The sequence below is a fragment of the Barbatula barbatula genome, assembly GCF_947034865.1.
Source record: "Barbatula barbatula genome assembly, chromosome: 16".
Lineage (NCBI taxonomy): Eukaryota > Metazoa > Chordata > Actinopteri > Cypriniformes > Nemacheilidae > Barbatula > Barbatula barbatula.
In genome coordinates, this window is record NC_136779.1 from 11683045 (window position 1) to 11703030 (window position 19986).

General features: G+C 37.9%; 7 protein-coding genes across 13 annotated transcripts; 3 read left to right on the top strand and 4 right to left on the bottom strand.

The window, feature by feature from the left end:
• Positions 1-1213: 1213 nt before the first annotated feature.
• zdhhc4 (zDHHC palmitoyltransferase 4) lies at positions 1214-4472 on the top strand. Of its 6 annotated transcripts, none has more exons than XM_079476297.1 (8): positions 1217-1305; positions 1512-1643; positions 1734-1807; positions 1940-2010; positions 2092-2270; positions 2353-2478; positions 2575-2819; positions 2894-4472. In XM_079476297.1, the coding sequence occupies exons 3-8, from the start codon at positions 1745-1747 to the stop codon at positions 3182-3184; spliced, it is 975 nt and encodes a 324-aa protein (XP_079332423.1). In that variant the 5' UTR covers positions 1217-1305; positions 1512-1643; positions 1734-1744; the 3' UTR covers positions 3185-4472. The 6 variants fall into 6 exon arrangements, with proteins under 6 accessions (XP_079332422.1, XP_079332423.1, XP_079332425.1 ...); XM_079476295.1 differs by having other exon boundaries at positions 1226-1305; positions 1781-1807; XM_079476298.1 differs by having other exon boundaries at positions 1267-1305; positions 1597-1643.
• Positions 3629-5525, top strand: pgp (phosphoglycolate phosphatase). The gene is made up of 2 exons (XM_079476301.1): positions 3629-4472; positions 4568-5525. The coding sequence occupies exons 1-2, from the start codon at positions 3872-3874 to the stop codon at positions 4891-4893; spliced, it is 927 nt and encodes a 308-aa protein (XP_079332427.1). The 5' UTR covers positions 3629-3871; the 3' UTR covers positions 4894-5525.
• Positions 5526-6299: 774 nt separating this feature from the next.
• bricd5 (BRICHOS domain containing 5) lies at positions 6300-9821 on the top strand (the record flags this gene model as incomplete). Its single annotated transcript, XM_079476292.1, has 6 exons — positions 6300-6353; positions 6597-6725; positions 6851-6997; positions 7084-7191; positions 8694-8847; positions 9703-9821. 6 exons carry the CDS (start codon positions 6300-6302, stop codon positions 9795-9797), a joined length of 687 nt encoding a protein of 228 aa, XP_079332418.1. The 3' UTR covers positions 9798-9821.
• Positions 9822-10149: 328 nt separating this feature from the next.
• mlst8 (MTOR associated protein, LST8 homolog) lies at positions 10150-13213 on the bottom strand. Of its 2 annotated transcripts, none has more exons than XM_079476706.1 (9): positions 12652-13213; positions 12055-12196; positions 11876-11927; positions 11635-11797; positions 11492-11567; positions 11251-11403; positions 11052-11176; positions 10628-10791; positions 10150-10527 (listed from the first exon to the last, which is right to left on the bottom strand). In XM_079476706.1, the coding sequence occupies exons 2-9, from the start codon at positions 12181-12183 to the stop codon at positions 10409-10411; spliced, it is 981 nt and encodes a 326-aa protein (XP_079332832.1). In that variant the 5' UTR covers positions 12184-12196; positions 12652-13213; the 3' UTR covers positions 10150-10408. The 2 variants fall into 2 exon arrangements, with proteins under 2 accessions (XP_079332832.1, XP_079332833.1); XM_079476707.1 differs by having other exon boundaries at positions 12055-12219; positions 12652-12784.
• meiob (meiosis specific with OB-fold) lies at positions 13106-15737 on the bottom strand (the record flags this gene model as incomplete). Its single annotated transcript, XM_079476905.1, has 13 exons — positions 13106-13213; positions 13297-13383; positions 13576-13762; positions 13830-13974; positions 14092-14187; positions 14294-14389; positions 14477-14529; positions 14605-14705; positions 14788-14983; positions 15072-15144; positions 15255-15386; positions 15550-15607; positions 15687-15737. The coding sequence occupies 13 exons, from the start codon at positions 15735-15737 to the stop codon at positions 13106-13108; spliced, it is 1383 nt and encodes a 460-aa protein (XP_079333031.1).
• Positions 15738-16156: 419 nt separating this feature from the next.
• Positions 16157-17362, bottom strand: msrb1b (methionine sulfoxide reductase B1b). Its single transcript, XM_079475949.1, has 4 exons — positions 17233-17362; positions 16881-17023; positions 16692-16806; positions 16157-16592 (listed from the first exon to the last, which is right to left on the bottom strand). Exons 1-4 carry the CDS (start codon positions 17285-17287, stop codon positions 16573-16575), a joined length of 333 nt encoding a protein of 110 aa, XP_079332075.1. The 5' UTR covers positions 17288-17362; the 3' UTR covers positions 16157-16572.
• Positions 17363-17529: 167 nt separating this feature from the next.
• neurl2 (neuralized E3 ubiquitin protein ligase 2) lies at positions 17530-19342 on the bottom strand. The gene is made up of 2 exons (XM_079477278.1): positions 18441-19342; positions 17530-18365 (listed from the first exon to the last, which is right to left on the bottom strand). The coding sequence occupies exons 1-2, from the start codon at positions 19150-19152 to the stop codon at positions 18250-18252; spliced, it is 828 nt and encodes a 275-aa protein (XP_079333404.1). The 5' UTR covers positions 19153-19342; the 3' UTR covers positions 17530-18249.
• Between the last annotated feature and the right edge of the window lie 644 nt (positions 19343-19986).

The window sequence follows — 19986 nt, forward strand, 5'->3', positions numbered from 1 at the left end:
GCCTCTCAAAATGTCCCGTGCCACATGGCAGGGATACACGCTGTCATGTATCTGGGGGAATCTTAGAGAAGGATTGATTTACTAAAGGAGTTGAAGTGTAGCTCAGGTGCGAGGGTCTTCCAGATGATAAATCATAAAACTCAGCACGCCACAGGGAAAACACATGACATTACTGTGCTTTCACAGTAACATACAGAATAAACGTTTCAGTAATACACGTTTATTATAAAGGCTTAAGCAGAGGCAAGTTATACACAGGGCTGAAATAAATTATTTAGTGCTAATGCTTGCATGTCCACACTGTTTCTCATTTAACATCTCAACTTACCCGGTACAGAAGAGAAGCAATTGTGCAAACTGCATCTATAACATTCAGCACGTGAATGCTTTTCCTGTTATTTCCATTTTAAAAACCACAAATATTATTCTGACAGTAAATACCAAATACTCAATTTTTATATAATAAACAATTTTGTTATTTTAATTGAATGAATCTATAGGCCTATTGAACACTTAACAGTATAATCAATGGGAAAGGTTAAACCAAAACATGAAAGAATAATAGATAACAGATATCTTATCTAAGTTTTGATACATTTATTATGTATCTGTTATTTTTTCTATACAATCCATAAAAAAGATTTACATAGGTTTACAAATTAACACATACCTTTAAAGACAGTATCTCCTTAGTTTGCTTAGTAGAGTGTTGTTGAAGGGCTTTAGTGTTATACCTTTCCTTTGAGACATCACCACTGTAGTCTCTGTGCAGGTCTGTAACATGATAACTTCAGCAGGCTATGGCAAGAAAGCCAACGCCAACCCTCAGTTTAAAACAGTAAGGTACTTACAAAAGGCAAAGCTATATGACATTTTTATATGTAATGTTTGAAATATGTAGTTTATCGTTTAATTCAAAAATACTTGTGGAAAAGTTAAGATCAAGCTGAAATACAAAGACTGTAATCGTTGTAATCTGTGTATAAGTATAACAGCGTGTTTGACAAATAATTTTACTTCACATGCTATTTACTTTATTTATTTAAATCATATTAAAACAATTATTTAACAACTCTATATTTTATATATTTAAAAAAACTTTATTTCAATTTTTAATATTTTTCGAAGATATTTCGACTAAATCAAACACAAGAACCAACGGGAAAATTAAATAATTCAACAAACGCTCTGCGACGACCTTTATTTTGACAGCGCAGGTGTTGTAAGTTCCGCATTCACATCTACTTCCCGAGCATAGTTCCGTTCACTACAGTAAATCAAAAAACGTTTGAGGATGTTGTTAAGGTAAATAAAGATAAAAAATGTACACGCTGTAACAAATGTATGACATACGCCATTTAAAAGAAGTTCTTTCGACATGAACAGAAATAGTTATAGTATTTGTCTTAACTGTTACCTGTTCGTATACACTAAACAGTTTTAAACTAACTGTTAAGCCCTCTTTCTCAACAAGTGAATTGAATTATTGTGAAATATTTTGCCCTGCTCAGGTAGTCCAAATGGACTTCCTCGCTCTGTTTGGTATCTATGTGGCGGTGGTGCTCACCTGCATTGCTCTGGTTTGTAAATATTCAGGACATCAGCAGACTCCTCTCGGTCGGCTGTTTGATTCGGTCACAAGGGTAAGAGCATTTGGACTATTTCCACAAGACTTGTAGGATTCGTGATGTATGTGCCTGTTTTAAATGTAATTCACATGTTATGTCTGCAAGGTTGTATCCCCATGGATTCCTCAATGTCTAAAGAGCATTTGTTACAGGGCTATGCACAGATTGTTCCATCAGAGGTGAGTTCTTTTAATGTATAAAATCCTAACTGGTTTTGTAAGATGGTATGTATATTAAACAAATTTAGCTTCTATTAAATTAACAGAATAGTATTAAGTTCATGCTCATTGTTCATTTCTAAATGACCATAGTTGGTGGGCATCAACACATTTGGAAACAATTGTCTTCAAAATCCTATACTATTATGTCAAATCAACAACTGGTTAGTTGGGAAATTACAACGTTTCAGCAACACAAAAAGGTTGAGTTCACTTCTAACCTTTAATGTTTGTTCTCACACTAGGAACAACTTATTCCTCAACGTGCATCTGTTACTTGAAATTGCTGTGTATGCAGAGTTCTCCTTTGAGATTTTTGGCTTCTGTTTGGAAATGGGCACAAGTTTAATCAGCTTATGTGTTCCTTACATCCTCCTCGCACTGAAATCCTATGTGTTCTACCTGTGTTGTAGCAGAGATCCAGGTGAGCAGGACTGATGACTTGTCTCCTTTTTGTTCATAACAGAAATCAAATCAGGTATTTCAATTTCAGTTTCCTTCTCTAGGCACATTAACAAAGGGAAATCATACTGCACAACTCAAGGTGTACCAGTATGACGAAAAACTCTTCCAGAAGGGAATCAGGTGTCCGACCTGTGACCTGGTGAAACCCGCCCGCTCCAAACACTGTAGTATGTATTTGCTTAGTAATTGACTCCAATAAGCACAGAATTGCATATTTCATTTGTATTTTCCCGAAGCTCATTTTATTACCTTATGTTGTGCAGGAGTTTGCAACCGCTGTGTCCAGAGGTTTGACCACCACTGTGTGTGGGTGAATAACTGCATCGGTGCTCAGAACACCAGGTACTTCCTGCTGTACCTGGTGAGTGTTTGTGCCATGGCGGGGGATATTTCAGTCCTTATAGCAGACATGTTAGTCCATACTGTTGTGAGAACCGGACTTCTTCATGCTCAGTACCTTGATGAGCAGGGTCAACAACAACCTGTTGGACCGCTTTTTATCATCCAGGTAACATTCACAACAGACGTGTTCTTTACTCATACTTTTCTCAATTTCAATAATATTTTGCCTTTTTTACACAGCATCTTTTCCTGACCTTTCCGAGGATCGTCTTTATGCTGGGGTTCCTGGTATTTGTCTTTTTCCTTTTGGCGGGTTATTCATTGTTCCACATGTATCTGGCTTTGGTAAATCAAACCTCCAATGAGTGGTTTAAAGGAAAAGGCCACCGTTGTCAGCATGGCTATTCTCACTCAGGACAACAGTGCAGGACCACATACAATCCATTCAGAGGTTTCTATCACAGAGGAATCCTCAAAAATCTTGGCGAAATCCTTTGGCCTTTATGTCCTGTTACGAAAAAAGACAATTGAGCAAAGCAAAAACCGTGTTTGTTTTCTACTCTTTGTTTGATTCTGGTCAATAGATTTTTTAAATAAAAAAATTACCAGTCTTGCAGCCTGTTTAATATACAGTATTGGTGACCTTTTATGTCCTTTATTTTATGTTACAGTCTTTAAATGTGGTTTATTGTAAGCACAATTCCTGCATTCAAGACACATCGGAAGTGGGATATTTCCCACCACAAAAGCGGACGTAACGTCTGGATTTACTAACATTAAAAGTATTTAGCAACATAAATTTTAGTCATGCATATTAGTAACATTAAAACAGTACAAGTATCTGTTAACATTAAAGAGCGCTATTCCTTTAATTATTTCCGGGTTGAAATGGAACTTATCGAGTTTCCGAGAGCACGTGAAGGCAGTATAATATATGTCCATAACTGGCGATTTTGTGTGTTACTGTCCCTTTAAAGCGACGCGGAAGTGCCTCGGTAACATAAAACGTCATGTACAGTCAGTGTCCTCGCCAAACGAATGAATCGGTTGCACAATGCGGCGTCCAGTTTAGTTGCCGCAACTAGTACTTTCCAGTTCTCTGTCATTCCGTGTAATCTGGACTAAACTGCTCGACTACCTAAACGTCAGACGTCTATTTCTGGACAGACCGAGAACGAGATTATCGCTGTAAGGGCGAGAATAACCAGAGGAATTCCAATGGCTGCATCTAACTTTAAATGTACGCAACTCAGCGGAGCTCTGACCAGACAGTTACTGGAGTCCGTGGACAGTGTTCTGTTCGACTGCGACGGCGTGATATGGCGAGGCGATCAGGCGATTCCCGGAGCCCCCGAGGTTATCAATACATTGAAGAAACGCGGAAAGCGGGTGTTTTTTGTCACGAACAACAGCACCAAAACGCGAAAAATGTATGCGGATAAATTAGGCAAACTTGGTTTCAATGCCACCGAGGAAGAGGTGTTCGGGACTGCATACTGCTCCGCGATCTACCTTAAAAACGTGTGTAAAGTTGAAGGGAAGGTCTATTTGATCGGGAGCAATGCGATGAGACAAGAGCTCGAGAAGATGGGCATCCAGCCGCTCGGTGTGGGCCCTGACCCCATCTCAGGTGTTCCGATTGACTGGGCAAATGTCCCTCTCGATCATGAGGTCCAGGCTGTTCTGGTCGGATTTGATGAACATTTTAGTTATATGAAGCTTAATAGAGCCTTGCAGTACTTGTGTAATCCCGACTGTCAGTTCGTGGGCACTAACACGGACACGAGGTTGCCTCTGGAGGGTGGAAAATCAGTCCCGGGTAAGCAAATATGAGATTGCTTTAATGTATTACTGACCAGCATATCAAATATGTTAATTGTAATGTTATCACCATGACCTTGTCTTTGACTACAGGTACAGGGTGCCTCCTAAGAGCAGTGGAAACTGCTGCACAACGTCAGGCGCAAGTGGTGGGCAAACCCAGCAACTTTATGTTCGACTGCGTGGCCAGCCAGTTTGGTCTAAACCCTGAAAGGTGTCTGATGATAGGAGATAGACTGGACACTGACATTATGCTGGGCTCAAACTGTGGCCTGAAGACCCTGCTGACCCTCACAGGAGTGTCTACTGTTGCAGATGCAGAGGCCAACCGGAAGAGCGACTGCCCTCATAGGCAGCGAATGGTGCCTGACTACTATATAGACAGCATTGCTGATATTCTACCTGCTCTAGAGGCATAGACAGTGTTAACATTAGATTTACACAATTTACTAGAGAATATTTAACTTGGAACAAAGTAACCTATTTTAACATTTATCACTTTATTTAAATATTGACAATTTTTTGTTCACACCAAATGACACATTTACTTACTGTAATTGCTTCACGTACAGTTATTTAAATAAACTGTTGCCATGTTATCAAGGGTTGATTTGAAACAGGCCTACCTCTTATCGGAGTATCCCATTGTACCAGTTTTATTGTTTTGGGAGTATAAGGACAGTATATTTTTTCTTGGGTTGTTTGTTTTTAATTTGTCTGAAACCTAATTTGTCAAAGTCTGAGTGAGAATCTGCGTATAAACACTGAGGAACATTCGTGTGCATTTATGAAGTTATATTAATATATTCAAAATAAGAAATAAGTGTTGTCTGATCAGTAACACTCAGGTACTAGAATAACACAAAAGGGCCTTTTCCAACTTGTTCAATCGTGTTCTTATAACACATGAGTATATTTGCAATTACATTTTGCACTTTACAACGTGTCACTCGCAACACCATTGATTTGTTTTGATTTTAGTTCTCCATCAATTGAACAAGCATTTCTTTTTTGTGTGTCTGATCAAATAAACAAATTATTTTAATGGGTTGGTTTTTGTGTTGCGTTTTTTATTCTGAAGATCTGTAAAAGAGACCATTACAAAATTATTCTCAGTTTTTCAGAATTTTACTATTTAAGTATTTGTTTAGGTTAAATGATCCTTTTTCTTTCATTCTGTGAACTCCTGACAACATCTCTCCCAAATTACAGTAAAGCTTTATATTTACGTTTATTTGCAAAAAATACAACTGGTCAAAATAAAAAAATAGGCTGATCTTTCAGATCTCGAATACAGAGGGGAAAAAAGTTCTTATTCTTTTTTAAACAATACAATACTTATGATTTACATAGAGTTAAGAAAAAATAGATTTGATGTAATAACCCTGATTTTTTTTACATCATGTGTCTTTCATTGCTGTTTTATAGTTATGCCACTCCTGGGATTTCTGTTTTGTTGAAATATACAGCAGACGCTGCAATGATGCATAAATAGAAATTCTGACCACAACTGACGTTTTTAAAGTCACCTTGGTCAGTCAGCAGGGCAGAGGTAGACGATGCTTTAAAATCTGGCTCTGCTTGACGAAAAGCCCTGTCCACAGCACAGTTCTACCTGTCCCCTTTGTCTATTGTCTGCTAAGGGGTAGCCAGCCAGTGGGTTGGACTACCTGGAGCATGAGGCAAGAGGTGGGGGGCAGAGGATGGCAGAGAGTAGTTACAGAGCTATAGTACAGTCTCTCTTGGTCAGTCTCAGTCATGACCATCGCCTAATGCAGTAAAAAGTAAAATAGGTATTGAGGAGAAGCCAGAAATAGAGGCCAGAATGGTGAGGTGCTGTAGGCATTCAGAAACAAGCTTGGAGGACCCACGCTGTATGGTGAGAAGTGATTTGTTTTATTTAGTAATAATGGGATATGTTACTGTTTACAGTTAGATGAACACATACTTCAGACTAGAACAAATATGTCAGTGTTTGTTGTGCTTATTTTTGTTTTATGAACAAATTTATGGACTGCAGCTTCAACTCTCGTATATACAAACCATAAATAGTTTTTGAGTGAAACATCCCTAAATGTAGATTACAGTACATGAGTATGATTTTATGTTTGGCTTTTCCCAGCACTGTGGTCCCATGAGTTCTTTCAGAATTCCTCACAAAGTACTCTGGGGGAGTCTTGCAGTCACGCTGCTCATTGTTGTCATTGGCCTCGTTGTCACTGCACATCTAGGGCTACAGCACAAGACACAAGTAAGAGTCAACAGCATTTCGGCATGATTTATAAATTTAAACTCTAATTCCAGTACCATCGTGTTTATTAGCCTTCAATAATGATCACTCGATTGTTAGCACTAAAACCTGCATGTTCTATACAGTCTTCATTGCAGGTTGTCAGAATCCCTGATCACAACGGTGAATTTATCAATCAGTCTACATTGATCGACAAGCACAACAATGTAGTGACCTATTTCGTGACTTCACACGTCAATCAAACCTCCACGGTGATTTTTGACGTGAGACAGGTAAGGCCTTTTTCTTTTACCTGTAATGGGAGTTGACAGATTGAACATTTCCACCGAAGCTCAGATAGATTTCTTATATCTCTCAGGGGTTGGTATGCTATAAACCTGACAACCAGGACAGCTGCTTTCTTCGCCAGATGGAAAGTTTGGATTATGAGAATGTGGAATCTCATCTGAATAAGTCAGAGAAACAGGTAAAGGCAGATATAGCTATATTGCTATAGCAGATATAATTCAGATCGTGGATCTCGTTGACAAATTGAAATCCAATGTGTCAAATAGTAATTCAAAAACTTTCATTTATTCATCCGTGTGTTATTTGAGATAATATGAAAAATGTTCTTCTATGTGGAACATACGATGATACATTTTGAAAAATGTTGATTTGCTATTTTTTATACCATGAAAGTAACGGGCACTTATTTAAAGTTGACAACGTTGCACCTAATATGTCCACTTCTGTTTTATGAGAGAAGACCCTGCCCAAAACACAATAGAAAATATAATGGATTTAATGGTCACAACTGGGAAGTCTATTTGTTTTGGAAACTACATTGGTGTCTGTATGGATTATATTGGTGGGGGTTATCTAGCAGATGGGATCCATTCAATTCTATTGGAACGATGCCTTAAACACACAACAAAGATGACATTTATAATGGTTGTAATGGAAAAGCTAATGGATCATAGTGATATTTTAATGGAAACCTTTCACATTTTTTTCTATGATGGTTTCTATTGAATTTCTATGTTTTTTTCAGCATGGATAGGTTTGAAACCTATCAAAAAGTTCAATTATAGAAGATAGAAATATGAAAAGATTTGTTAAGTGCCCCTTAAGTGCGATTTTGTCATCTGAATCGCAGTCTTCAGCAGCACAAGGTCTTTGCCCTATGTTCTACACATGCATAAAAGCCATCAGAGGATCTGGTTGGCAAATTGACTGACACTTGAACACGGCACCACCCCGGTGCTCTTAGGTAGATTAGAGAGCTCTTTTGGCTTCATTCTCCTCTGTGACTCCAGAAAAGGAGTAATGGACCGCACCAGTTCAGGAGATCAAGTGCTGCCGAGTCCAAATTCCACAGACCATCTGATCCGACTCGGCCTGCTCGCGTTACAGGATGGGACCGCAGGGTGCACAATGGCCACTCTGTTGGCTTTTTCCTCATATAAGTCACTACTGGAAAGACAGACTTCCCTTCCGCAAACAGAGGAGAGACCTGTGCTGGACACGCTTCTCTCAGCACTTAACAAGGAGATTCAGTGCCGGGTTATGATCTGCTCAGAATGGATAGGCTGTCACAGTTGAACCGATAAGTATCGCTGTCCAGCACTTAAAATCTTGGTTTTTGCATCATTGCGTTTGATTAAAGCCATTTGAAAACTTTTGGAAATTCAACCCACCCATCAGGAAAAATCGTACACAATTGCCTTTTAAACACGTTTTTCCAATTTTGTGCACAATGACCTATTGAGGGACATTAACTGGTTGTCACAGCTAGGCTCATTCAGGCATTACTTCACTTTAACAAGTGTCTATCGTGGTGTAATTACAAATGTCTTTTGTACCAGAGGAAACACTTAAAACCCTTAAGTCAATGTGTTTACACAGAACAATAAAGTGTGTATCACACCATCTCAGTATTATTTACACTACAATGATGTACAGTAAGATGTGTGATGATTCTCACAGGTCAGTCAAGTGTGGCTGGTGGGAAATGAGACTGAACGGAACACAGAGTTTATGGGAGTGATGCCCAGCAGTCGTCTTGATGCCTCCACGCTTCAAGAACCTCTTCAGTCCCTCTGCAAACAAGCTTCTGTCTATTGGACTAGAAGAGCTGATGGTAAGAGTATGTCCTCCCGCATTTAGAATGAAACTAAACATTTTAATGTGTTTATTGTACCAATATATGAGTCATAACCTAGTGTAATGAAACATGTTTTAAAACAAGATTTTTAGTACTATTGTTAAGGACAGGATCACCCTTCTTATAGGTTTAAAGAAAAAAATTTGGTGTAAGAAGCAATACTTAAACTTAAAAATTAAGCTCATTTTTAAAGGGATGGTTTTTAAGTCAACAAATTAGTAATAGCTATTTTTGACTAGTCAAATATGACAATTTCCGAGGAACCACAATTATTTTGACCACAAACATTTTATTTTATTTTTAATATTAGAAGCGTAAATGCCAAAAGTAATAAGAACTGTCTCCGATGCATTTTATAAAAATAAATAATTATTACTTTATGACCCATCTTTGGTGTCTTTGAAAAAATATATATATTTACGTGAAGCAGAGGTCTAGGGAAGACACATTTCCAAGAAAATTTACTAGAATTTCTCAGTTGTTTGAAAAATTATGGTAATTATCTATTGTATGTTTTATAAAATGTTGTTTAATCTTCCAGTAAAAGAATAAAAAGAATGTACATGATTTTTCACATTCATTTACTTAGAGAATAGTTCGAATATTTCATTTTTGTGGTAAAAGGATGCAACAAGCCAAGAACATGCCGAGATGCTCTTTAAAGAGCACAGTGTGACAGAAACTTAATCCAGTACTCCAGGGAGTTGTGACCTTTTGTAGACTTGCACCACCCAAGCATGAACAAGAAAAACGAACATCGAGCCATTTATGACTGGCGTCAGAGCATCCATTGAAATAAGAACCTCTAAATTTTTTCCTGTTTTTCTCCAGGTCCTGGGAAACAAAGACTTATTTACTTCTGCATCGACATTTGCTTCCCCAGCAACATTTGCGTCTCTGTGTGTTTCTACTACTTGCCCGAGTGAGATTTCACTGGCGATGACCCATCGAATGCCAGGAAGCGAATGCTTTGACATTAGCGAGAGCAACTGCAGAGACTGCACCAAAGGCACAATTAATGCCAATCTGGCAAAGAGGGCGGAACCATTGTGTCATGTTATCTGCTGAATCCTTATCTTCATCCTTTCTTGTATTTATCCCCATTTTTGCAGTGCCGTTTAAACACGACTTGGCTCAAAAACTCCAGCTTGTTTTCTCCTGTAACCTGATGCAGATGAGTAATGGCAAACACTGTTGGTCTACAATAAAGCTCCATTGTGTCAAGTCAGTCGAATCTCTGAATGAGTAATACATAATTTAAGGAGAAATAGTTCAGTGATGTGTTGATAAGAAATAGTTTATTTTGCACAGTTAATGTACGAAAACAATGTGTATGTATTCTGATACACATTTAAGTTGTGTGTTCCATCTTGAGCAATCTGAGGTTATCATAAATGCACGAAATACTTTAATGTTTACAAGTAAATACACAAAACATTCATTTAATACCGTATAGATGACCACTGGATAATTGATGCAATGGTCAAATTAAAAGTCCTTGTGTTATGACCTACTGCGGAAAGTTTGCTTCTGCATATCATCCAAGTACACTGTCATTAAAGGCTAAACACACCACAGCTTTTTGATGGCCGCTGTATTCCCGCTTGATCTCTCCTGTCTCCACACACCACAGGCGAGCAAGGTTATCGGAAGAGGCTGAAAATCAGATCAAAGCAAAATAATTAAACAACTAATAACCATATTTGTAACAACAGCAAAACACTTTATGTTTGCAACCGTGTTTGCAAGGGCCCACCTGTAACAATATACTGTGAATCCCCAGAGAAGGCACAATCCCACATCCATCCTCGGGACGTTTCTCCTGGGTTGTTACTCTTAATACTCAACTCAGTCATTAGAGAGAAGTTTGAAGTTCGCCAGATTTTACAGGTCTGGTCAGCGGAGCAGGTAGCCAGCAATCTAGTGAAGACATCAAAGCATTTGTGTTAAAGGGATTGTTCACCCAAAATGGAAAGTTCTGTCATCATTTAATCACCATTTTAAACCTGTATGAGTTTCTTTCTTCTGCAGAACACAACAGAAGATATTTAGAAGAATTTTGGTAACCGAACAATGGCATAATCCACTTCTATTGTATAGACACTAAACCAATGCAAGTCAATGATTACCCTGTTGTTCGGTTACCAACCTACTGTCTTGTGTTTTGTAAAATAACTTACGTGGAGTCTGGGCTGAATTTGCAGCGTAAAGAGTAGCGTTTGTGGGCAGGGATCTTGGTTTTTGGTATCAGCTGTGTCACCTCATCCCCCATTCCACCAGCCAAATTCCAAACATAACAGTTACCCTATAGACAAATGATCCAAATCTGAGTTAAGACCCTAAATGGTTTATACTGAAGGTTTAAGTGCGTCTACTTACCGAGCTGTTGACTGCTGCCATATAACTGGCATCAGGATCGATGTGAACCGAATTGATGGATACGTCTGGTTCTGGGATGAGCTGTTCGTTGTGGTCCGTTTTGAGATCCCAGATGTGGATGACACCACTTTGGTCGCCGACAATTAATTCAGCCTAAAGCAATCACAAATGCACTTGTTCGATTGGTTTACTTGTTGGTGGTAGTCACTATTATTAATAAGCAGATAATAGAAAAACTGACCTGATTGGGATGAAGACACACGCAGTTAACAGGTGCATTGACTTGGAAGATTCGTTGGCATTGGAGGTTCCTTGACCTGAGAAATATTTCAATGTTTAAAACTTCCCTAATCCTTAGATATACAACAAACAGCATTTATTTACCTCAGGTCCCAGATGCGAGCCATGCAGTCTTCTCCACCTGTGTACATCCACCTACCATCCTCGTGAAAGCCAACCGATGTGATGTTCTTGCTGACGCCATCGTAATTGATCACTGGGTTTGGATTATTTGAGTTTAAGTCATACATGCGTATGTGCTGATACCCTGAGAAACAAAACACAAAACAGGCATGTTTTAGCTTTAAGGTTTTCTATTTCAGGTAGTCTGTGAATCGCAACTTACCAGCAGCTGCAATCATGCTCCTATCAGGTGTTACTTCAAGAGAATTAACCTGCTGATGTATGAGTTAAGCAAATGTATTAAAACATTATTTCTGCATAATTCTGTACATTATGCATCTCGTGGTGCTTTTTGACATGGATTTGTATATATGAGGCCAAATCTTTGTTCATAAAGGATACAGAGTCTTGATGTTGTACAGTTCTTGTGCATATGCCACTGTGAGCCTGCCAGAATCTGACAGTGTGATCATATCCGGCGGTGGCCAGTATAACCGGATCACTGCCGACTGTACCTTGATTAACATTCATGTTGATTCAATCCCTGGTGAAAAAAAAACACAAATCCTAAAGGATTCCATGACAAATGGCATTATAAACAATAAGCTGTTTACCATTTAAACAAGTATTTTATGCAGTGTTCAGTGAGTGACCTTATTCAACTGGATTTTACGATTCTCTATTGGGTTATCAAAACATAAACAGTACCCACATAGAACACGAGTTTCCCTTAAACCAAAACAATTAAATTAAAACCAATAAACCCAGTATATTTAATGTCGTATTAGCTTTGACTGAAAGCTGTTTTTGATCATTTTACACACATCAATTTGTTCCCATGTACAGTTAAGTAATTATTACAGTTTGCCATTACGCGATAAATTCATAAGAATAGAAACTTGCGTGGTCTGGCGTGAAATGCTTAGTAACGCGCAATCTCCAAAAGAAAAAAAACGGACAAACTTAAACATAACATTTCACGTAAATAAATGCTCTTACCTATTGCCTAAGGATGCAATACAAATCCAAAGAGCTAAATGTAAAAGAAAAACAACCTCAACAGTTAATATCACATTATTTACACTGATGTCAAACGTAGACGTGCCTCTTCCAAAACTGTCCCCACAGAAACAATGCTCAAATAAAGGTTCCGGGCGCAAAGTACATCATTTTAAATATTTTAATATTTATACACTCGTTGAATAAATCAATGCAACATTCAAAAGAAATAAATTATACATACATACATACATACATACATACATACATACATACATACATACATACATACATACATACATACATACATATATTAAAGCTTATTCATTTACAGAAGTCTATTGCAACAAATGATATCCACTGGAACAAAATTATGTGCAAATTTTAACTACAGAATTTAACTTGAAATCATATGAAAAATCGTGCTGTTTGATAACTGCATTGCAAAACAGCCTCAATCCACTAATAAGGCAAGGTTTTGCTTAACTTCCACGGGGTCAGCGAGGGCACATGACAAAATGCTTGCCCTCATTCCACTTCTGGTTTTAGGTGATGGAAGAACCTACAAATAAAAAAAAGATTTTCAAATTAATTTAAATAGAAAAGGCAAGCGAGAAAAATGACAAACATGACATTGTCGTTAACCTTTAGATAAATTTTGCATCTCTCGAGAAGCAGTGTCCACTTCATAGTTGTCTTTTGAGGCTCTGACAGACTCATAAACTCCTCTGTCTGTAAATATATACATTTTGCGTTTACTCTTTACAGTACACACATATACACCAAATATACAATATATTGTAAAAAATTAGGTCAGAAAAAAATTCATTTAGTGAATGAATCTTATGCAGTCTATCAGTATCACAAGTTTAAAAAAAGGATTTTCTGGGGGGTCTAGAAATGTACAAGCAGTGATTTGCTTACCTTACAACCCAGGGTTTTCTCAGCGACCGTGCCCGCCAGGTTGCACGACTTCAACGTCCCGGTATGATCACCGATATCCACCAGCAGCTCAAAGCCTGAATTGACGTGGAGTGGTTGTCCATGACTTGGACAGGCAGGATTGGAACAGGTCTGACTGTCCTCGTTGATTTGGAACTTGCATTTGGCGCTAGTGCAAAAATGAAACCATTTGTACAGAGAAGTCATACAAAACAAAGTGGGCATTTCAGACTCACCATCTGTTGCGTATGATTTTGCTGATAGAGGAACCTAGTTCAAGCATTGTAATGAACGCATATGTGATGCAATGGAAAGCATCAGCATGTTCTTGACTTCTGGCTTTGATCTGGCTCACGGTCAGCACATCACTAATGGAATCCACTGAGAAATAAATGTAAAGATACAATTTTACTGTATGGCTAGAATATTATGCATATTTTTTATTTTCTTAAAGAGAATGTATACATTTAGATGTATAGAGTATATCACATGACTTACATTGCATACTATCACCTGGGAGAACCTCTTGGTCCAGATCTCCAGTTTCTAACAATGTCCTTATACAAGTATACAGTTGGTTGGCCTCTGCTGTGTCTAAATAGTTTAAAAACAGTTACTGGTTTGAACATAAAGAATTTTAATGATATCTTCCAAATGGACTTATTTATAATGGGAACTATTTCAAGGATGGGTTTCCTACCAGGGTGTACAGTAATGATTGTTTTTGAGGTCACAGTTGCTATCATACAACTGCGAAAACTGTCAAAGGTGACGCGAGCGTCTGCAATGAATAGAACTAAGAGAAAATGCAAAAACGTTTTACAAAACTATTTTTGAAAATTATACAGATTTAAGTGCACAAATATAAAGGACATGATCATACCTGTTCCTCTTTGTGTTTGTGTTTGTAGAAGCTGAATGGTCTCTTTATCCCAACTGGATCACACAAAATAAACATTTTCAAATCATTTACAATATTATTTTTATCGTAATTTGGTTTGAATTGCTTACCACACTAACGGAAATGATTTCACAGTGTCGTCAAAGAGCCATACTTCCAGCCTCTGTCCTTTGCGCGCATCTGATTTGGTAAAGAACTTCTCCTCTCCCACCTTTCAATAACAAAATCTCAATCAGCTCTGGCAGCTTTTTGGAAAAAAAACATTACCTGGAAGTATTTCTAAGGAATCTAACCGACTGCACAGCGGCTAGAATGTTAATAATGTTCCCATCCAGACTCTGTCCATTTGCAGTAATGTCTCTCAATGAATAAAAGTCCCCTGGATCTTTAATAAGCATGTGGAATAATGGAAGAATCCTGGTCTCTGTTTCTAAATCTGAGCAGATCTTAATGGCTGAGTGAGTCTCTGTTACCAACAGCCTGTAGAGACTAAAATAAAATATTTATATGCATAACATAGAGCTGTTGACAAAGACATTTGTTTGTTGGCTGTATAAGATTTTGTTTTATAATTTACCTGGGTGTTGAGGGACAAAACCTTTCTTCTTTCTCATAGTCTTTAGTCACAACAAGGGGATTTTCAATTACAGCTAAAATGAAAAATCATTCTTCAGCTAACATTAACTGTATCATCAGAATATGTCATCTAAAATATATGTCAAATAAACGTTTGTTAATAAGGGAATGCTGCAAATCTCACCACAATCCCCAATCTGAAAGCGACTGCTAAGTGCTTGAATGTACTCCTCATTTCCCCATGCAGACACATTGATGAAATGTTGTGGTGAGTCTTTAATGGTGAAACTGAACGTGAACCTTTCAGAGCCAACATCTGAATGAGAGAAAAACAGCATGTGGATTAAAAATACTGGGAAAATGTGGAAATGTTTTACGTGAACGTTCAAGCAATTGGGTAAAAGAGCTATTTATAAAATATAAAGGTGGCAACATGAATGTAAAATTAACTTATGTAAAGTTATGTAATGATAACAAACTCTTTCTGTCAGGAAATCCTCTTGAATCAGTTTTCCCTATAATCACTCCAACCACCTTCTGGAAAATGAAACAATTACTTATTTTCTCGCTTTTAAAATACATTGTTGGCTTTCAATGTTTGATATCACAGTCTCACCGAATGTGTGATGTTCATGTTCAGGTCTGATATTGGCATACAGTTCTGCATTGCAGCGTTTTGAATTTCGTCTCTATAAAGAAAACAACACACTAGCTGAATAACACACAAAACGGCTAGAAATGTTGACATTTGTGAAGAGCTTAAAGCATTCAAAGAGCTACCAAAACAGCTAGCGACTCAAATCCTCTCAGCAGACAACCGGAGTTTTTGTAGGTAAATCGTTTTCTAGCGAATTGTTAGTTTGCTGTGTAGCTGTAATAGTCTATAATACATAAATAAAATGATATTGGAAGACAAAGATAGTAACAGTTATTAATTACAGCGGAAATATGTTTGCTTGTTATCAAGGCACGAGAAAGCGGAACAGGTCGCGAGCTACAAAACGGACCGTTTCTACGAACTGCGTCATTTTGGCGGGGAACTTTCACTGCTGCTTATGGAGGTAATAAATAAATGACCACTGCAATCACTTTAAAACAAAACAGCCTTTTTATTTCAACTTTTAAAAGGTGTGTATGAAATGAATGACAAAATTAGACTATTTAAATCAATTCTGCATGTATAATAAAGAAATGTATTTATATGCCTAGAATGAATGACAAACAAATCAGACTGTCGTTCATATGAACATCGTCGCAGTGCTATAAATAACATTTCATGACATAATTAAAGGTTCAAAACTGTAAATAAAAAAGAGCCTGGTTTAAGCACGTATTTACATTTTTTATGCAGTTTATGCAGACTAGTATTAAAAATAGATCAATTTAATCTCAGGATGGCCATAATACATCTGTGTACAGGACTCCCGGTCAGGGGTTTTTCCTTGTCCACTTCATGAACTGTGCATCCTGGTATGGGTGTGCAGTCTCATCAGCATCTCGCTTTAGCGTTTATCAACCTTATCTGGTGAAAAAAATGTGTTTATTATTATGAATAAAATAAATAAAAAGTGACAATGCAAATTATAACTTTGCAACATCTTATAGAAAGCTGTCTGTGTACCTTTTGGGACAAACTTAAGCGAGTGGCTGAATATTCAGAAACGTGATAAGCCCTCCTCTGGTCCATCCTTCAGGAACTCATGTCCTAGTCCATTGCCACACTTTCCACATAGAACCTGCGCATTAAAAAGTGTAAGCATAAAAGTGGTAACATCTATTAGTAACAGCATGTTTTATATACAATTTTCACCTTGTAAGCTGTTAATGTCTCCATGATTTTTGTGACGCTGTCTTCTCGGATGGTCTCTGTGAAAGCAGGCCAGGGGGAGGAATGTTCATATTTGGACCTGCTTGAAAACAGGGGATGTCCACATTGGGAACAAACATACATTCCTGGAGATAAACAAAAAAAGAAATGTCACCCAAAATGTTACATACTCAGATGTATTGTCCACTGTTTTGTTAGACATACAGTTAAACCAAAGTTGGTTATCTATGGCTAACGTTATATCAGTTCGGTCAAGTTTACAACAACAGTTACATCATGATCTCACACAGCAGGTTGTGCAGAGCGAAATGAATGAATACACTAACGTACTTACCAGGGTTGAAATGATCTTTATAAACCTCATTCCGGAGAAAAGAACAAAAAGACATTGTTTGCCAATATATAAAGATCAATATAACAACAACACCACGACAGAGGATACTTTCCGAAGATCAAACGTGAGGACAAGGTGTTCCGGTCACGTGACCCTTACACAACTTGTCTTGCATGCTTTCTGAAGGACCACTAGGTGTCGCACACCCATTTCTATACTGTGATAGTTTGAGTCAAACTAGTCTAATCCATATGCCGATGCAAATGATACATTTGTAAATGAAACAGTTCAGTTATTAACTAAATACTTTAATAATTCAAGGTATTTACATAAGGGATACAATAATAAATGCTTTAAATTCTGAAAGTTAATACTAAACTGAATAAATAAAAAAAATGCTATGGATTGCAAATTGTCAATATCTAAATTGAAGCAAATCGTTATATCATCATCATCATCATCATCATCATCATCATCATCATCAAAACATTTTGGGTAAAAGAGTTCACAACACTAAGCATGTTCCCCTTTGCTTTAATGAAAACATACACCATAGCTTAAATGGCATTCACAAGTTTACACCAAATCTGATGATCCAGGTTATTTCAGAGTGTTTTGAATGTTTCAAAAGGCATCTTGTGTGATAACACTTTCAATGTCACATAGATTGGGGATCTAGAGCTGCAGACTGTATACCATAATGTTACTTTGTTTTACACTTTTTTATTGTTGCTTTTCTTCCAGGTTTAAATGACATTTTGCCTTGTAGACCTTCGAACCCCACGGTAAAAAAAATGTCTCGGGCATGTTGACATTTACTGTAAGAGTAAATCATGGTATCTGAATGTACTCATGCACACTATTATTAAACAGTGCATTATAAAAATGTTATTGTTATTAAAACCTTTGCTGATTTTTTTTGTTTTTTTGGATAGAGATTTTCAGTTTCCTTTGGATGTTAAGTTAAAAAATCCACTGTCTTTGCTGGCACCTAGTAAGATATTTGACTGGTTTCGTTCACTCATATTTGCAGTAGTGTTTAAGCAACTCTGGAAGTTCCAGCCAGTCCAAAGCCATCCTGTGAATGATGTGTTTCTGAATGGTCTTCCGGCAGAGCGTCTGCAATGAAGCAACTGAAAAAGAGGGACAGAGGGTTACATTTGACATTTCTAGTCATATAGTACAAATTATGCGGTGAAACTACTTACAGCCATATTCCACCTGCACAATCCGGACACATTTTGTCGCTGCAAATACATCCACGATGGCATATAAAGGCTTATTTGTTGGGATTCTCTTAGCAGAGGCTCCCATGTCTTCACCATTGATGATGATGTGCATGTCGGCATAGCCTTGTCCTTTAGGCACATAGACAACCCCAATGCGACTGCGGCGTGCAGTAGGAGGTAATGCGTTGGTTTTGTACAGGTCATCCAGGATATGACTGTACCTGCCAGGTCTACTGCGTCCCACCAGCTTGTCTCGGGGTATGCAAACATTTTCTATATACAGGTGAGTGTTGGTAAAAAATTGTTTAGGCTTGTTTTCTATCTCACCACCCACATTTGGTTGTTCTCCTGCCTCTCCTTCATCCTCAACGACTTTATTATGGTTTCTTGTTATAGCAAATACCCAGCTGTCTCCCATTTCCACAAGATCAGGCAGAGAGTATTCTGGTACAGTTTCCAGTGTTCGGGGGTCATGTGCGGTTAGTCCAATCCGTAAATGACCACACCAGCCCAGTTCTTTCTCTTCAATCTCCAAAAGGAAAATCTCTCCAGGGCTTAAGGGATCTTTGCTGAAGCAGACGCCATTTGCAAAACTTTCTATGCGGGTGGCCTGAGTTCTTGAGGGGTCCAGTCTCACGTTTGTACCATGAACTGGGTGAAATTCCAAAAACTGTCCTAAAACAGCTGCCATTTTGTTTTGCTGGAGGGATCAACAGGAACCGGGGTAGTCTTTCAGGTTTAAATGTTCCAGAAACGTTATCTAATATTCACATTGTCCTCAACTTCTCCAGGAGTGATATTCGGTGAACCCATGATCGCTCCAGCAGACAAACTCCTCCACCTTATCAGAATCACTTGAGCTTGTTGCAGTTTCTAGTCCTGAAGGGCTGACTATTTTTGACCTGCATGTGTCATTGGTGGTTTTAAATAGATAGGATATGCTGAGTGAAGACAAATGGCTGGGAGGAGTTTAGCTGCCAGATCTGCTCATTGGGAATTCTTTCCAAATTGTAAGAAATTATGGTGTGTGCTTTATCGACTTTGAGATCTTGAAAGTACAAAGTGAGCCTGCTTTGTGTATTTCTCAAAGTACTATCTGTCTCTTCTCAGCACAGAAAGAGCTGCGCTCAAGCGGCAGCTCATAGCTTTATGTAGGGCAAAGTAATTGTCCTCTTTTACCCCACTTCATAGCACAGCACGATAAGAGTAAAATAAAAGTGAAGAGATAGGCTGCATTATGAGAACACAGTATGCTTTAAAAATGTAATACAGATTTTTCTGGGATTAAGATAAAAATGAACTTTATGAAAATATTCGTTTATGCTGTTTTATCAGGACTGTTTTGAGTCATCAACATGTTATAGGGCATCAGATGATATGTTTGGGATGCTGTATCTTTCTATGTGAGTGCATGTTGTGGCAGATTTTTTTAATCGAGATTAAAGTGGTGGACTGCAGCCACGCTTTCTATAATCAGATTGAGAAACTGCGGTTCGCCGGATCACATCTGGATGGAGCCTGTGTG

Excerpts from the sequence above, each read along its gene's own strand:
- pgp (XM_079476301.1), top strand. The coding sequence starts at position 3,872 with ATGGCTGCATCTAACTTTAAATGTACGCAACTCAGCGGAGCTCTGACC. Across the intron at positions 4,473-4,567 it reads GGGTGGAAAATCAGTCCCGG|GTACAGGGTGCCTCCTAAGA; the intron begins GTAAGCAAATAT and ends CTTTGACTACAG.
- neurl2 (XM_079477278.1), bottom strand. The coding sequence starts at position 19,152 with ATGGCAGCTGTTTTAGGACAGTTTTTGGAATTTCACCCAGTTCATGGT. Across the intron at positions 18,366-18,440 it reads TGTGCAGGTGGAATATGGCT|TTGCTTCATTGCAGACGCTC; the intron begins GTAAGTAGTTTC and ends CCTCTTTTTCAG.
- zdhhc4 (XM_079476295.1), top strand. The coding sequence starts at position 1,521 with ATGGACTTCCTCGCTCTGTTTGGTATCTATGTGGCGGTGGTGCTCACC. Across the intron at positions 2,011-2,091 it reads TTATGTCAAATCAACAACTG|GAACAACTTATTCCTCAACG; the intron begins GTTAGTTGGGAA and ends TTCTCACACTAG. Across the intron at positions 2,820-2,893 it reads GACCGCTTTTTATCATCCAG|CATCTTTTCCTGACCTTTCC; the intron begins GTAACATTCACA and ends TTTTTTACACAG.
- mlst8 (XM_079476706.1), bottom strand. The coding sequence starts at position 12,183 with ATGAATGTTAATCAAGGTACAGTCGGCAGTGATCCGGTTATACTGGCC. Across the intron at positions 11,928-12,054 it reads CTGTACAACATCAAGACTCT|CAGGTTAATTCTCTTGAAGT; the intron begins GTATCCTTTATG and ends CTCATACATCAG. Across the intron at positions 11,798-11,875 it reads GAGCATGATTGCAGCTGCTG|GGTATCAGCACATACGCATG; the intron begins GTAAGTTGCGAT and ends TTTGTTTCTCAG.